This window comes from Heterodontus francisci, chromosome 42, assembly GCF_036365525.1.
Source record: "Heterodontus francisci isolate sHetFra1 chromosome 42, sHetFra1.hap1, whole genome shotgun sequence".
Lineage (NCBI taxonomy): Eukaryota > Metazoa > Chordata > Chondrichthyes > Heterodontiformes > Heterodontidae > Heterodontus > Heterodontus francisci.
The window spans coordinates 12,773,366-12,790,515 of NC_090412.1; the positions used below are offsets into that span (position 1 = coordinate 12,773,366).

At 39.6% G+C, this 17,150-nt stretch overlaps 1 protein-coding gene across 6 annotated transcripts in view; it reads left to right on the top strand.

Moving 5' to 3' along the window:
- The window catches only part of kcnma1a (potassium large conductance calcium-activated channel, subfamily M, alpha member 1a), a 787,618-nt gene that overhangs the window by 397,159 nt on the left and 373,309 nt on the right, over nt 1-17,150 (top strand). For all 6 annotated transcript variants that reach the window (XM_068020590.1, XM_068020585.1, XM_068020588.1 and 3 more), the window contains exon 3: nt 13,046-13,107. In XM_068020590.1, the coding sequence (XP_067876691.1) occupies nt 13,046-13,107 (62 nt within the window). The remainder of the gene's footprint in view (nt 1-13,045; nt 13,108-17,150) is intronic.

The window sequence follows — 17,150 nt, forward strand, 5'->3', positions numbered from 1 at the left end:
TCTATTTTTCTTAAACTTCTAATCTTAATCAATCTGCAGTGCAATTTCAGTCTGAGACACAGCAATGTACTTAAGATTATGATCAATTGTGTGGTGGACATGGATATATTATAGGACGCTTTCCACTTTGTTTTGATTTCATTGGGACCTGATTTATTTGGAGATGTGCACATGAATTCTGATCCAAGCATAATCCTGACTGGAGTATTCCTCAGCAAAATTGTTGTTTGCTTAAAAGGATTTAACTCCAAATGAAATTAGCTAGTTCCAGAGCCCAAACACTAAACATATGTTTAGACAGTGCACTGTCTCTCAAAGAAATGCTGAACTAGCATCAGAGCAAATTAAAACCATAGTAAGTGTACAGAGTAGAGTCACCAAGGTAATTCCAGCAATGAGAAGCTAAAATTATGAGGAAAGACTTGATCTGAAACTCTCTACTGGAGCAGAGAGGGCTAAGAGGAGACTTAATAGAGAGTTAAAAAATTATGAATGGTGTTGATGATGAACAACTATTCTCTTTGGCTGGGAAGTCAGTTTTGAAAGATTGCCAATTTAAAATTAGCGCAATAAAAGTGAGAAGAGATGCTTGAAGTCATTTTTTCACGCAGGATGTTGGAGCATGGAATATTTTGTCACGGGAGGTGCTTGAGGCAGAAGTCTTTGCATCTTTTGAAGGAACATTAAATAAATATTTGAAGAGAGAGAGAGATGCAAGGTGATTGGGGGCAGGGGGGAAAGTGGTGTAGTGGAATTAATTTTACATTACACTAGTGAAGATTGAGCACAGACACAATGGGTGGAATGGCCTCCTTCTGCACTGTCCATGTCTACAGTCAACTCAGCTGCACAGAAGGATGTTCACGAGGAAGTGGTTTCATCCCACTTCAGTTCTATGCAGCCTTGGAGGTCTGCCGCTGCTGCAGGGTGACTGTGATAGATAATGAGTATCACACAGATATGTTGAGTGTTTCCAATTCTTGGTGATGTCCTGCATGAAATAATTTATAGAAGGGAGAAGATGGGGTTTTAGAGCGTTGCTTTCTGCAGTCATTGGCTAGATTGCTCATGATACGTTATAGGTTGAGATCAGCGTTTAAGTGCTGGTTACCATCCGATCTCTCCTGGAGTGTAGATAGTTACAGCAAACCATCTCAACTTGTCAGCCATGGTGTAGAGACTGTCGCTATGAACTGAAGTCCATTTAATTAAATGTGTTGTGATTGCTGTTCTTGTGTTTGGATTGTCCACCGAGTACTGAATGGTGTGCAAACAAGAAATCGGGTTTTTCAAATTACCGAGGAATTATCAGGACATGTTGCTTCTGAGATAACAGAAACTATCAGACCTTTTTGCAGTTACTGCAAGTATTTAAAAATGTCGAGCAAGGTAGGTGCAGTGACTCTAGAAGGTAATGTCAAAACCCTAGGGCTGTGTTTTTCCCCCACTCTGCTGTACTAAAGCATTACTAATTATATAGGTTAACTTTTTTACTTTCCTAAATAAATTGTCCTTTCTCACCTCTTTTTGCTTCAAACTCTGCTTTGAGATGTTCTAAGCAGGCATTGTACTAAATTAAGGTAGATTTTCAAAGAGTAAGAATAAATAAAAATAAAAGATGACATGGTATTAAATAGCAAATATTGCATATTAGAAACTTGTGGTGATAATGTTACAATTCTTCCCATTGACCACCGTTAGGAGCAAACTGGTTGTTGTACCAGAAAGCTGCCATTGGCGCGAAAGTGGACTAAATGAAACCAATCATTCAATTAACAGCCACCTAACTGATTTTGATCCAAGAACCTATCCTCCGGGTTCAGCTGATGCTTACAATGTGGCTAAGCTCCATTCTGTGCTTACTGATGCACCAGACCTTGCGTTCAGAGCATTCACACTACAAGTTTAGCATTAAGGCAAGGCGGTATCAGCTTCACACCAACGCTAAACTTGTGAAGTGTAAATCAGATGTCCAACCCCGAATTGACTCGAAGGTCAAGTGGAGAGGGACTACCACATTCATGTGAAGCTGCATCACTTTGCTCTGACACTACAGTTCTACTATGAGTGCTCTCCGACATACTTTGTAATGTATGGCTTTGCGATCATTTTTAGGCATCCGCCATTCTTTAAATAGTTTGAAAAAACACATGGAAGTTAAAGTTAATAGTCAAGCATCATCCAGTAAGAAGCTTCAGCCACTTACTTGATATAACATACTTGCCCTAAAGTGTTGAATCACAGGTCTATTATCTCAGTGCTTCTATTTACCATTTCACTTGAACTCCTGCTTCCATTGAACATCTTATTTTCTTGGATGCAAATTAGGAATGGGGCTCCTATTGGCATTTGCTTTGCTTCAATGGCTCTTAAAGGACATGGAGTATGATTACTGGTCAAAGCACAGTCCTTAAATTGTTGTCAGTACAGTGTAACAAACGAATTTAAATCCTCAGGATGCTATACAAGGTTATTTTTTAAAATCATTTTTGATTTGCTTTTTCCCAAAAACAAAAAGTGAATATATTTTATACCAAAAACGTAAATAGCAAAATTAAAATTTAGCAGAGTGTCACTTATCAGCGACACTTCTTTTTCTTAAATATTTAAAATGTAGCTACTAGAGTAGAGAGGTTAAATGACAGGGGTTCTGATTCATTTATATATTTTAATCCTTTTTCTCTATTAAATTTCTGCTAATGAACTGAACCCATCTAATATTATTCTCTGAAACTCAATCCCTCTCCAAACTGTCGATCTCCCCTTCCAATCTCTCTGTTGTTCTAGCTGAAGTTTGTATTCCCATTAGGACAATTCAATTCAAATCATATTTTGGTTTCTACTTAAAGGGGAAGGAAACATATTTTGTGCCCGTCACTGATGCAGAGAGATGCATGTCTTTGTATTTTTACACCCGGGTCAGATCAAGCACACATGTAAAGACCCTTCTGCTCTGCCCCTAGGCCTCAGCCTCAGTAGACGAAGTTGCTTTTTTTTTCCAAAACAGTAAATATATTTTACACTAAAAATACAAATAGCAAAATTAAGATTTCATCATAATCATTTAGGCTGTGTGCATCCATTAGTAGAGTTTAGGGCCTAGGCCCCGCATCCAGTGGAGGGGCATAGGAATTTGGGAATGCACAAGAGATTGGGGTATGGGACAGTCATACCTGACTCTGGGATTGTGGGGCGGATAGAGCTGGGCCACCATGTTGGTTCAGCGAGAGAGACTGGGGCAGGGGAGTGCAGAGGAGTCACGAGTGTGACTGTATTTTCTCACTGGTTTTGATGAGGTCCATGCTGCTGCACTGTGAGCCATTGCTAAAGGCCTGTCTTGAACTGTATCACCCGTTTCTATTTCTAAATTGTGTAGAGGGCACATATATATTGTACAGTAGAATAGGGGGCCATTCAGTCCATCATATCGCAACCAACTCTTTGAAAGAGCTATCCAATTAGTCCCACTTCCCTGCACTTTCTCCGTAGTCCTGCAATTTTCTTTCCTTTTTAAGTATTGGTTCAATTTCCTTTTGAAAGTTACTATTGAATTTGCTTTCACCATCCTTTGAGGCAGTGCATTCCAGATTGTAACAATTCACTGTGTATAAAAAAAACATTCTACTCATCTCTCTGCTGGATATTTTGCCAAATCTCTGTCCTCTGGTTACTGATCCTCCGACAAGTGGAAACGACTTCTCCCTGTCCTAGTTTTTCAAAAACCCTCGTAATGTTGAACAGCTCTATTACATTTCCTCTTGCATTTTGCTCTAATTGAATTTGTTTTTCTGTCTAAGGGAAGCTGCACCCACAGTGCTTTATTTTAATTATTGTACGTTGTCCATTCTCAATAACAAATGGGCTTATGCTGATCAAGCCATTGCCCAAGGATTGTTCAAAAAGTTTTAATTCCTTTTACACATAAAAGCAAGTTTAATGAAGAGCTAATAATGTGTTCTAGTTCTTTAAATATATCCTCGAGGTTTGAATGTAGTGACACATTTGAGCAAAGCTTGGTATCAATGTTTAGGTTATTGTAAAATTTACAGCATGATGGAATAGAAAAAGGATTATTCCAGCACACAGCCTGAGCCTGCTTCGGTGAAGAATCAAGCAGTGCCAATCATTTAAGCATTCTTATAAACTGCATCTGATTACATCTCATAGAAGTACTGATATTCCTATCTTGTTGAATGCTACCTGAATAAACATACAAGTACAATATGCATTGGTGTAAGAGGTTTATTTTCCTGTGAGAATTTGATTTTTTTTTGAGAAACCAAGGTGAAGGCCCGTTAAGTGCCTCTCCAACTAATGTAGTATTTAAGTATTAGACTTGCCATGTAACAGCATTTCTAAGAGCCCCATTACTGCCCTAACAATTGCAGATGGGCCAATACTTTAATGTTTCTATATTTACCTAGGCCAGACCTATCAGAATTCAGAACTAACCTTTTTGTGCTTTTGACCACTGAGACCAGCTGGAAACAGTCACTAAATCACTCACAGAACACTCATCCTCATTTCACCCCACGCTACCTGTGCAGCATGCTCCACCATTGTGCTCCAGTTCACACCTTCCCTTCCAACTCTGGTCTGCTCTGTAACCACTGACTCCTCACGCACCGCACCCAACCCCCCCGAACCCCATGCCAAACTCTACTCCACTATGAATCTGGAATCTTCTGTATACACCACTTGGCCTTAATACATCTCCCCGCATTCACAAGGCTTCTCAAAACCTATGGCTTTGATCACCTCCCCTAACTCTTCTCATTACTCCTGCTCAATCTGCCCCTTTTTGTCAAGGTCCTTAGAATGTTTTACTACGTCAAAAGTGATGCATAGTGCAAGTTGTTGTGGCTATTTGTAACCCTGAGCACAGTCTTTGACACTTCTTTGTCAGCATGCACTTACAGGTCTCCATTATCATCTTCCTGTCCTCCTGTTCAGAGTAGTCCGATGATTCAGGGTGATGTTGGATGACATGACAGTGTTCAGGTGCTGAATCTGGACTGTTCCCATTTCAGTGTTGTGCCTGCACTTTTCCTATCCCTCTCATTTTCTGATGTTGATCACCAAAAGCACATCTGTTTATTGTTCTGGTACAAATGTTATAATATGCATATTTCCATGGAGACTAATTATGGAGAGTTTTTAAATGTTACTGTGTATATAATTTGAAAATGGGCTTGCTAGAATCTCACAATGGGTGACAGTACACAACCTTGATTAAAAATGCTGCTACATATCTCACTGAAATTTTGCAGATGTTAATTAAACTTTGGAAAGATGGCTCAGAAATCTTTTAACCTGCTTTGCAATAAAGCCAGCTCCTTAGACAAATCACTAGTGAGCACTTAGCCGTGACCTAATTATGTCTATATTGAGGCCATGAAATTTGCTGATGATTGCAAGTATCATCCAATTATTTGTTTTGAAATTAAATCAAAAAAAAAATTAGTGTTAAATGACACTAGAGAGCAGTCACTTCATTGCATAAACAGCTTCAAAATAGATAGCTACTGCATTGTTGGTGCTTGAGTTTTAATGCGTGTAAGATAAGTTCATTCTGTTTGTAAAATGTCCTGAGTGTTATGAATGAAAAGCATTTTCATTTTATAGCGATGTTTCCAGGCAGGTTCAGTTGTGTCAAATGACTGCAAACTGTTAACAAAACCACCACTTTAAGGGAGGACAGGGTTCAGAGAGGAGGCAACCTCCTAAATGCTCTTGTTCCTGCAATTTTACCTTTTCATGAACTCTAAGGATATTCTCTGTAATATTTGCCTCTCTGGTCAGTGCCCTTGGATTGTAAAACACCCTGAGACTGTTCTTTCATGCGAACAGTGATATTTAAGTCGTTGGCCAGTCAGTTACACAGTTTCGCAGTTGTATTAGTGAGCATTAGACAGTGGCTTTTACATGCTGAAATTTGGATCTGCAAATGACAGCATATTGCCTTGAGTGTACTCTCATATGCAACACTGTTGCACCATTTGGCATTTGCTTTGTACTATTACCTATTTATAGTTCCGCTTGCATGCATAGCTCTTATTCAATGTTCCATCGGAATCTGTATTTTCTGCTGGGTACATATTGTTCTTCAAAAGGGCGAGTAACCACCTGGCTGACTTGATCTGACATGTTAAAGAAAGTAGTTAAAGGGGATCTCTAAGGTATGATCAGCAGAACTGTTAACTTTTGCTCTTAACCTCTCTCAGTGTTGGCAATGAGGCTGAGGCAGAAATGTTATTTTGCTCAAAATATAGTTTAGAACCCCAATTTTAAAAAAAAACTGACAGATTTCCATTTATTGCAAAACATTGGTATTTCAGATTTCAGTGTATGTTTCGGTTTATGTTTCAGTCTTAGTTGCCATTATATTTGTCATGGAGAATCATACAGTCATTTATGGCACAGAAGGAGGCCATTTGACCGATCGGATCCATTCCAGCTCTCCATGGAGCTATCCAGTCAGCCCCATTTTCCCCGCTTGATCCCCATAGCCCTGCAAGTTTATTTTCAAGTGGCCATTCACTTTCCTTTTTAAGTGGAAGATGTGGTGATGGCTGTCATTGTGAAACAGGCTGCTCACCAGTTTTCTGTCCTCATGAAGATGAATGAGGTTTTTTAATGATGCAGACAGCCCTAAATAGTCATAAGCTCTGATCTAAATATAATGTATGAATTTGGGCTAGTTTAAGTTATGAAAAATCCAGCTTGATTCCCCTTGGGACTCAGACTCCTTTTGAGAAAATGGTGCAGGATACACGCATCAAAAATGTGTCATTTCTGCTCAAGCTGGTCACCATTTTGTTGATGCAGCAAAAGCATGTGCACAATTTTTCACAGGTTCCTGGTGTCAACAGCTGAAATAGAATGACTAAGTAGCTGATGAATTATTTTGTTTTTAAATGTAATTGTGCTTTCTTTAAAGTGCTTTATGTCGAGTCACAGCAGCTGATTTTTCTATCTGTTGCTGACTATACATGGCATGCCTGCTTTTCCTTGGAGTTGATTGGCTGTTGGTTCAAGTGTGTAAGGAGCTATCTGCCGCCAGCATCCGACTTTTTTTAGTGTAGGGGCTATCCATGGCATCTGAAGAGTGGAACAAGACAAAAATTTGAGACTCACTTGAGGCTTACCATTTTAAACCTGTATTCTTTACCCTGCATTCACATACTGAGTGAAGTAGCCTGCATGCATTCACATAACTCTGCATGTTTGTGAGAAACGTAGCCCACTTGATAATAATTTACACCAAGTCAAACTCTGAAGAAGTAAGTTTATTTAACGTTCTTGCAAGATCGGGTGTCCTACAAGCAGGCACACCGATCAACATATTCAGTTCATGTTTATACAATACAAATCCATTTTTCCACGCCTTTAGTTTACATTATTGGTTATAACATATTATGACACTAACCTATCCTATAGTTGCTACAGTCTCCTCCTCTGTTTACTTCTCCCCCTACTCTAACTTTCTAGCCCCTAACTCTTGTTGTTGTTTTACCTTATTTGGCTCTCCATTGTGTGTTTTAACTTGCAGCTGTCAGCCTTTATCTTAGTGGGGCAGTTTCTTATTCACTACATCCTTTGTTCTAACTCTTGCTGTTTCTCTTTTCTCTGCCTAAGCACACTTTTTAACTGCTGTACTGTCTCAAGGTCTTTACTTACATTCCCTTATCAGTTCTCTTTTTCAGTGATTTCATTATGTTGTGTAGAAATGACTTCTCGGTAATTTTCCACAAGCTGTATGAACAACATTTCAGTATTTCTTATTCTCACAATGTTCAAGTCCCAAATCATGCCTCCTTCGCAAGTTTTACTCCCGTGAAATGTCGAGTTCAGTAAATCTCTCCTCATAACATAAAACCGTGGAACCCAGAATCACGTTAGTCACCAATTTGGGATGTCAACGCTTTCAAGAAGGTGCAGTGAAGCTTTACCAGAATGGTACCAGGGCTGAAGGACTTGAGTTGAGTGAGTAGACTAAAGAATCTGGACTTCTTTTCCTTTGAGCAGTGCGGGTTGAGGGCAGATTTAAAATTCAGAAGTATATGGGATTTAGAGAGTAGATAGGGAGGAACTGTTTCCACTGGCAGGCGGATTGGTAACAAGAAGACAAAGATTTAAGATAATTGACAAAAATCTGGTGGGGGTGGAAATTAGCAGAATATTTTTCTACGCATTGAGTTATGATGATCTGAATGCACTGCCTGAAAGGATGGTGGAAGCAGATTCAATAGAAACTTTCAAAAGGGCATTGGATATGTATTTGAAAAAGAAAAATTTGAATGGCTATGGGGAAAGAACAGGGGAATTGGACTAATTGGATAATTGTTTCAAGACCTGTGCAGGCACGATGGCTTCCTTCTGTGCTGTATGACTGATTTATTTAAAAAGTCCAAAAATACACAGATGCAGTATCAGACATAAAAACAAGAAATGCTGGAAATACTCAGCAGGTCTGGCAGCATCTGTGGGGAGAGAAGCAGAGTTAAAGTTTCAGGTCTGTGACCCTTCATCAGGACTGACAAACGTTATAAATGTAATAGGTTTTAAGCAAATAAAGCGTGGGTGGGGCAAGAGATAACAAAAGGCAAGGTGTTGATAGGACAGAGATTAACTGACAAGGTCATGGAGCAAAGGCAAATGGTATGTTAATGGTGTGCTGAAAAACAAAGCGTTAGTGCAGATTGGGTGTTAATGGGCAGAACAATGACCAGCCCTGGCCCAAAGTACAAACATGAAAAAAACAGTGGACAGGTATGTGGTAAGAAAAATGAATGATGAAACAAACTATAATAAAATAAAAGAAAAAGGAAAAAGAAAAAAAAACTGAAAATAAAAAGGCGGGCCCGTCATACTCTGAAATTATTGAACTCAATGTTCAGTCTGACAGGCTGTAGCGTGCCTAATCGATAAATGAGATGCTGTTCGTCGGACTTGCGTTGATGTTCACTGGAACACTGCAGCAAGCCCAGGACAGCTATGTGGACATGAGAGCGGTGGAGGTGTGTTGAAATGGCAAGCAACCGGAAGGTCAGGGTCATGCTTTTGGACTGAGCAGAGGTGTTCCTCAAAGAGGTCACCCAATCTGTGTTTGGTCTCCCCAGTGTAGAGGAGACTACATTGTGAGCAGCAAATACAGTATACTAAATTGAAAGAAGTACAATTGCAACCTTCCACGACAGCGCTTCTGATATGTCTTCCTTTTTCCTCAACCGAGGATTTCTCCACCCCCCCCCACTGTGGTTGACAGGGCCGTCAACTGTGTCCGGCCCATTTCCTGCACCTCTACCCTCACCCCTTCCCCTCCCTTCCGGATCCGCGACAGGGTTCCCCTTGTCCTCACTTTCCACCCCACCAGCCTCCGCATCCAAAGGATCATCTTCGGCCACCTCCAGTGTGATGCCACTACCAAACGCATCTTCCCCTCTCCTCCCCTGTCAGCATTCCGAAGGGATTGTTCCCTCCGTGACACCCTGGTCCACCCTCAACACCTCGAGCCCTTCCCACGGCACCTTCCCATGCAATTGCAGGAGGTGTAATACCTGCACTTTTACCTCCTCTCTCCTCACTATCCAAGGCGCCAAACACTCCTTTCAGGTGAAGCAGTGATTTATTTGTACTTCTTTCAATTTAGTATACTCTATTCGCTGCTCACACTGTGGTCTTCTGTACACTGTGGAGAACAAACACAGATTCTCCTCTGCTCAGTCTGAAAGCATAACCCCGAACTTCCGGTTGCTTGCCATTTCAACACACCCCTGTTCTCATGCCCACATCTCTGTCCTGGGCTTGCTGCAGTGTTCCAGTGAACATCAACGCAAGCTCGAGGAACAGCATCTCATTTACCGATTAGGCACGCTACAGCCTGTCGGACTGAACATTGCGTTCAATAATTTCAGAGCATGATGGCTCCCTTTTTTATTTTCAGCTATTTTTTCTCTTTTTTTATTTGATTTTAGTTTGTTTCATCATTCATTTTTCTTACCACTCTTGCCCACTCTTTTTTCATGTTTGTGCTTTGGGCCAGGGCTGGTCATTTTTCTGTCCATTAACACCCAATCTGCACTGACGCTTTGTCTTTCAGCACACCATTAACATACCATTTGTCTTTGCTCCATGACCTTCTGGTCAGTTATTCTCTGTGACCCTGTCCTATTAACACCTTGCCTTTTGTTATCTCTTACCCCACCCGCGCTTTATTTGCTTAAAACCTCTTACATTTCTATTATTTGCCAGTTCTGAAGAAGGGTCACAGACCTGAAATGTTAACACTGCCTCTCTCTCTCCACAGATGCTGCCAGACCTGCTGAGCATTTCCAGCATTTCTTGTTTTTATTTCAGATTTCCAGCATCTGCAGTATTTTGCTTTTATTGCAGTATCAGACCCTTTGTTGGAACTGTTCAACTGAATGGAAAGATTTCACTCTGTATTAGTCTGATTACCATGTACCATTGAACCTGAACATTGACCTTGCACTGTTTGTCATAGTGCCAGTAGGTTATGACATTATTTAAGTGTAGTGGGTAACCTATTGGCATGGATAGAAGATTGGCTAGCTAACAGGAAATGGAGTAGGCATAAATGGGTCATTTTCTGTTTGGCAAGATGCAACAAGTGGTGTGCCGCAGGGATCAGTGCTGGGGCCTCAACTTTTTAAAATTTATATAAATGACTTGGGTGAATGGACCAAAGGTATGGTTGCTAAATTTGCTGATGACAGTGTTATGAACTAGGCAGGAGGAGTGCATGGTGTATTCTAGTCCCACTTCTCCACAGGTTACAACATATCTTTAAATTTTCCCACTTACCGATATGGTCAATCATATACTCTATTTTTCCCAGAATAAAACACACCAACCAGGTTTCTTTAATAAACAACAAAATTATCAGTTTATCATACAAGAAGTCTTAACCAGTAATGAAGTAAAGCATAAACACACAGTTCCCTTTTTACCTTAGTCCATCATGCGCACACACACACACATATATACTGGTTAACCAGAAAATAAAAGGGATTTTTGTTTAGAGCTCTGTTACAAAAAAAAAGACAAAAACAACACTTAGGTGGAATATTTGTTCATTATTGAAAAAAACAGAAGATATGGAAAGATGTCCTTTGGTTTGGTTTGGTGTCCCAATTGCGATCTTCCCAGAATAGTTCTTTCCAGGTGATGTTGAAGATCAGTTTGGGTAGGCGTTCCAAGAAATGCGGCAACAGAGGTTTCAGATAGGCCTTAAAGCAGAAATGCGACAACAGGGGTTTCAGTTCCTACACGTTCAATATGTAGGGTTTCTTCAAATACAGGAGGAAAGAGGAGACTGACACACAGGATATGTAGGGTTTCTTTCCAAGAGAACGAGATGAGCAGGGCTTTTCTTAGGCAAAAACTAACTGTCTTTTGAAACCAAAAACATTACAGATGTCAAGCCTCCTGACCTCTAAATCTTGACCGGTCACTTCTTTGTAAACATCTTCCTAAAGTCAAAACAACAAGCTCCCTGCTGATATTTTATCTGAAAACAGGTGTGCCTTCCAGTAATGATTTGTTTACAAGCCAAGTCTAGGAACCTTCTGGTGACTTCTTTAAAAAAAAACAAAGTTCAGCTCTCTTCAAGCTGCCCGATGAATTGATGTCCATAATTCAACTATAAGTCCTTAAAAACATATTTTACAAAACATAGAAACACTCTCATAACAGTAGGAAAGTAAGTTGTGAAGAGGACATGAGGCTACAAAGGGATATATAGATAGGTTAAATGAGTGGAAAAGATCTGACAAATGGAATATAATGTGGGAAAATGTGAAATTGTCCATTTTGGTAGGAAGAATAAAAAAGAAGCATATCATATAAATGGTGAGAAATTGCAGAGCTCTGAGCTGCAGAGGGATCTGGGTGCCCTAGTGCATGAATCACAAAAGGTTAGAATGCAGGTTCAGCAGGTAATTAGGAAAGCTAATAGAATGTATATTGCGGGAGGAATTGAATACAAAAGTATGGAGGTTATGCTTCAGTTATACAGGGCATTGTGACCACATCTGGAGTGTAGTATTGGTCTCCTTATTTAAGGAAGGATGAAATGCGTTGGAAGCTCTTCAGAGAAGGTTTACTAGACAAATACCTTGAATGGACGGGTTGTCTTATGAGAAAGGTTGGACAGGCTAGACTTTTATCCGCTGGAGTTTAGAAGAGTAAGAGGCGACTTGATTGAAACATATAAGATCCGAAGGGGGCTTGACAGAGTAGATATGGAAAGGATGTTTCCCCTTTTGGGAGAATCTAGAACCAGGGGTCATTGTTTAAAAATAAGGGGTCACCCATTTAAGACAGTGATGAGGAGAAATCTTTTCTCTGAGGGTTGGGAGTCTTTGGAACTCTTCCTCAAAAGGCAGTGGAAAAAGAGTCTTCGAATATTCTTGAGGTAAAGGTAGATAAATTCTTGATAAGCAAGGGGGTGCAAGGTTATCGGGGGTAGGCGGGAATGTGGAGTCGAGGTTACAATCAGATCAGCCATGATTTTATTGAATGGTGGAGCAGGCTCGAGGGGCTGAGGGACCTACTCCTGCTCCTAATTTGTGTGTTCTTATTTGTGCTGTTCTCAAATTAAGTCAAGTAGCAAATCTAATAAAAGATTTTATTACCATATCATCAATTGTAGACCAAATTTGGCAGTCTCATTAACTAATCAGTCTGTCCACAAGTTAGTTTATACTACATAATTCTTCTGACTGTTACTGAGGTGAACATTGAATTCAAAGCCCAGAACATGATGGATTTACTAATGTGTGAAGTATAAGGAGAAATTTATTTTTTATTTATTGTAAAAACACGCAGCAACTCGCCTTAGCAAAACACTGACGCATTTAATTTAGCTGGCATCCTCGTGTAAAGTCAGTATTGATTAGAAGTCAACAGTAATCAACACATCAACATTTCTTGCTGATTGTATTTGTAATTCACTTTGCATTTGTTAAAATCTCGTCTTCAGTCCAGTATCTTAATAACTGTTTCTTTCTCTCATTTTCAGGTTGTCTTGGTCTTTGCTCTCAGCATTGGTGCACTTGTAATATACTTCATAGACTCTTCAGAGTAAGTGCAACAATACTTTTTAACTTTGCCGTTCCAGTGGATTATAGGCAAAAATGCTAATTATTTCTATTTATAGTTCTGTACACAGTTTCTTCTGACGGGGTAATTTGTGAACTAATACTCATGTTAATAAATTTACTAATGTTTCCAGCATGTAATTTTTTTTCTGCTATTCTATATTTTGAGATTTTTAAATGATTTACAAGTATGAAATCCACAACTTTGGGAGCATTTTAATGTGTTCTCCTTACTTTGTTTCTTAACAGTTAGTCGATGGCTCCTTTTTCCAGGACACATTTATTTTACGTTGGGATGGCAGTCTAGAGGAATTGAGCTGTTTTCTCACATAATTTGTGAATAGGAGGATTACTTTTATTCATAATTACATTAGTTGTCAGCATGGCAACAAATGGGGGTATCTTCTTTGAACATCCATACATGGTTGATAACTGGAGGCCACAGATTTAAGATAATTGGCAAAAGAACCTGAGAGGAGATGAGAATTTTTTTTACACAGTGTGTTGCTATGATCTGGAATGCACTGCCTGAAAGGGTGGTGGAAACAGATTCAATAGTAATTTTCAAAAGGGTTGAATATATACTTGAAAAGGAAAACTTTGCAAGGCTTTAGGCAAAGAGCAGAGGAGTGGAACTAATTGGATATCTCTTTAAAAGAGCAAGCACGATGGACCATCTGTGCTGAAAGATACTATGATTCGGTGAGCAGGGCCGCCAATCACTTGAGAAAATGCTGGAAGCCCTCAGCAGGTCAGGCAGCATCTGTGAAGAGAGACACAAAGTTAACATTTCAGATTGATGATCTTTCATTAGAACTGGAAGAAGTTATAGATTTTACCATTTATCAGCAAGTACAAAGCCAGGAAATCAGGCGAGGGTTGGGGGGATTGAAAGAACAAAAGGAGTGGTCCATGATAGGGTGGAGAGCAGGATTGATCAAATGCAAAAAGGATGATGGTGCAAGGCAAAAAGAGGGTGGTAAAGGGACAATGAAGAAACAAAAGATGGGTCCAGAGGGGATGTTATTGCCAACTGCAGGGCCATTACCAGCACCTGCTGTCCGAGAAAATTTTTGCTCACCTGACCTGGGAATAGGAGAAAACTATATAATTTTCTCAATGCATCACAACATTGATCAAATAACATGTATTTTAGTAAAACTGCAAATTGGATGGTACACTATAACAAACAATCTTAAATACTCAGCTGGCATATGACAAGTTGCCGCTATTGGTGCTGACTCTAAATTGTTTAGAAAATGCTGCGATAAGAAATGTAACTCATTGGCTGTTTAAGTTTGACTTTCAACAGTTGTTTGCTTTAAAAAAAAAACCTACAACATTGGGCAACATTGAGAGAATCTGTGCCCTACATTGTTATCTCTGTCTTATGCTTCAGCAATTCAACGAGATGAGGAAAGCAATGGAACCTTCCGTGTGCATCAACTGCCTAGCTCCTAATCTTGTCACTAACTTTCCAGTGAAATTGAAAATATCAATGGTAGTACATTAATACACTAAAACTTCAAAATAAATGCAATTTTTTGCAAATTATTTTTTGTTGTGAGCACCTACCAAACGTCAAATGAAATTGATTGCAGGCGATCCATAGTTACACAAGTGGGATGGGAACCAATGGAATTTGGTGAACATTTACACCATATTGTAGATGAAATGTTTCAGTCCTTTATTGGTAGGTTGAATAGAACAGGGAAAATGGAATAAAAGTCTACTTTTTAAAAAAATCTTATATGTTATCATTTTGGAAACAGAAAAGGCACTGGGTTTATTGTACTCCGTTGAGGTGCCTTCAGACCGATCTTATGAATCACATTAATTACAGATGTTTGGAAAGAGGAGAGTGCACAAATGCCATCGGTGCTATTTCGTTTGACTTTTTGTTTTCTCACAATACAAAAAACCCTGATATAATTTATCCCAGCCTGCTGAAGGGAAGACAAAACATCTGAAATACTTTTCTCATTGGCTGCTTTGCACAGCTTTGGTGGGGGCAGCAAGTCTGTCAAAAGCTATCTGGTGCTTACTGGCTGGAAAGCAATTTTTTCCCGAGAAAAGCTACAAACTAACATTTTACTAATGGAATCTGCCATCAAAATAACTTGATCTAATACCAGCTCTTTCTCCCATTCATTTCCTCTTAAAAAATATCAAATTATTAGTTCGTCCAGGTAAGATGTGCATGCTCTTGTTTTACTCTCTTAATTGTATTAGACACGTTTGCATTGCTGAGGAATGTAGACACATTAGAGATGTAGTACTGAGTAGAACTGCTGTTCGAGTACAGAAGCATGCAGTCCCTCACCCACTTATTTTGGGATAGTTCTACTGAACTTATTACCCCTGCCTTTCTCTTCACTTAGTCCTTTCTGTTGTACAACTATGTTAGCGTAGAGAATTAATGATTTGGGAATGCTTTCTGTAGATGCATGAACTAAAAATGGCCACCATTAATCACATTTATTTTAGTAGAATGGTTTAATTTTTTTTAAAATTATGTCGGTGTTTTTGATATATTTGTACCTGGCACAACTCTGAGTATTTTGGTATGGTGTTTTTCTATTGGATTATTTTGTAGGGCAAGCGATCGCAGGAAATGCAAACGTTGGGTATCCTAGCTGTCTGCCTTAATTTTTTTTGAGTAATGGAGGACAAATTTCTTGCAAATACTGTGACAGGAGACTGCCCCCCCCCCTCCACCCCTTCACCTATTTATTGAGATATTTTCTACTTTATCAGTGATTAGTTGCCTAACGTTAGCTGTTTAAGATGTTGAAGCAGGCATTAGTCCATTCTAGTGTGAAATGTTTCTGTTACACTGATAATGATTCATCAGTCATCTGATCAATATGGGACTTACAAATGCAAAACATTTACAACTTACAGATGAGAAGTAATGAGATTCCAGTGAGTTTCAGCTTGTATGTTCTTATTCAGGAATTAACTTTCCATTTATTTTCCTCTTAAAATTCTGTTGTTTTGTAAATCTAAGAATGTTTACCAGGGAGGCAGACTGATAGATACAAAGAAATTTAATACTGCAATTCTATAAATATTGTTAACATGTACAGTTTAGCTTTCCAAAATATTGATTTTCTATGGCGTTTGTTAAACAACATTGCTCCTGGTCATAAAATGAGCTGCAACAGAATTGCCCCCTTTAACCTGTGAGCCTTACTTCGGTTGTGGGTAAAATGTTGGAAAAGGTTATAAGAGACAGGATTTATAATCATCTTGAAAAGAATAAGTTCATTAGCGATAGTCAGCACGGTTTTGTGAAGGGTAGGTCGTGCCTCACAAACCTTATTGAGTTTTTCGAGAAGGTGACCAAACAGGTGGATGAGGGTAAAGCAGTGGATGTGGTGTATATGGATTTCAGTAAGGCATTTGATAAGGTTCCCCACGGTAGGCTATTGCAGAAAATACGGAAGTATGGGGTTGAAGGTGATTTAGAGCTTTGGATCAGAAATTGGCTAGCTGAAAGAAGACAGAGGGTGGTGGTTGATGGCAAATGTTCATCCTGGAGTTTAGTTACTAGTGGTGTACCACAAGGATCTGTTTTGGGGCCACTGCTGTTTGTCATTTTTATAAATGACCTGGAAGAGGGTGTAGAAGGGTGGGTTAGTAAATTTGCGGATGACACGAAGGTCGGTGGAGTTGTGGATAGTGCCGAATGATGTTGTAGGGTACAGAGGGACATAGGCTGCAGAGCTGGGCTGAGAGATGGCAAATGGAGTTTAATGCGGAAAAGTGTGAGGTGATTCACTTTGGAAGGAGTAACAGGAATGCAGAGTACTGGGCTAATGGGAAGATTCTTGGTAGTGTAGATGAACAGAGAGATCTTGGTGTCCAGGTACATAAATCCCTGAAAGTTGCTACCCAGGTTAATAGGGCTGTTAAGAAGGCATATGGTGTGTTAGCTTTTATTAGTAGGGGGATCGAGTTTCGGAGCCACGAGGTCATGCTGCAGCTGTACAAAACTCTGGTGAGGCCGCACCTGGAGTATTG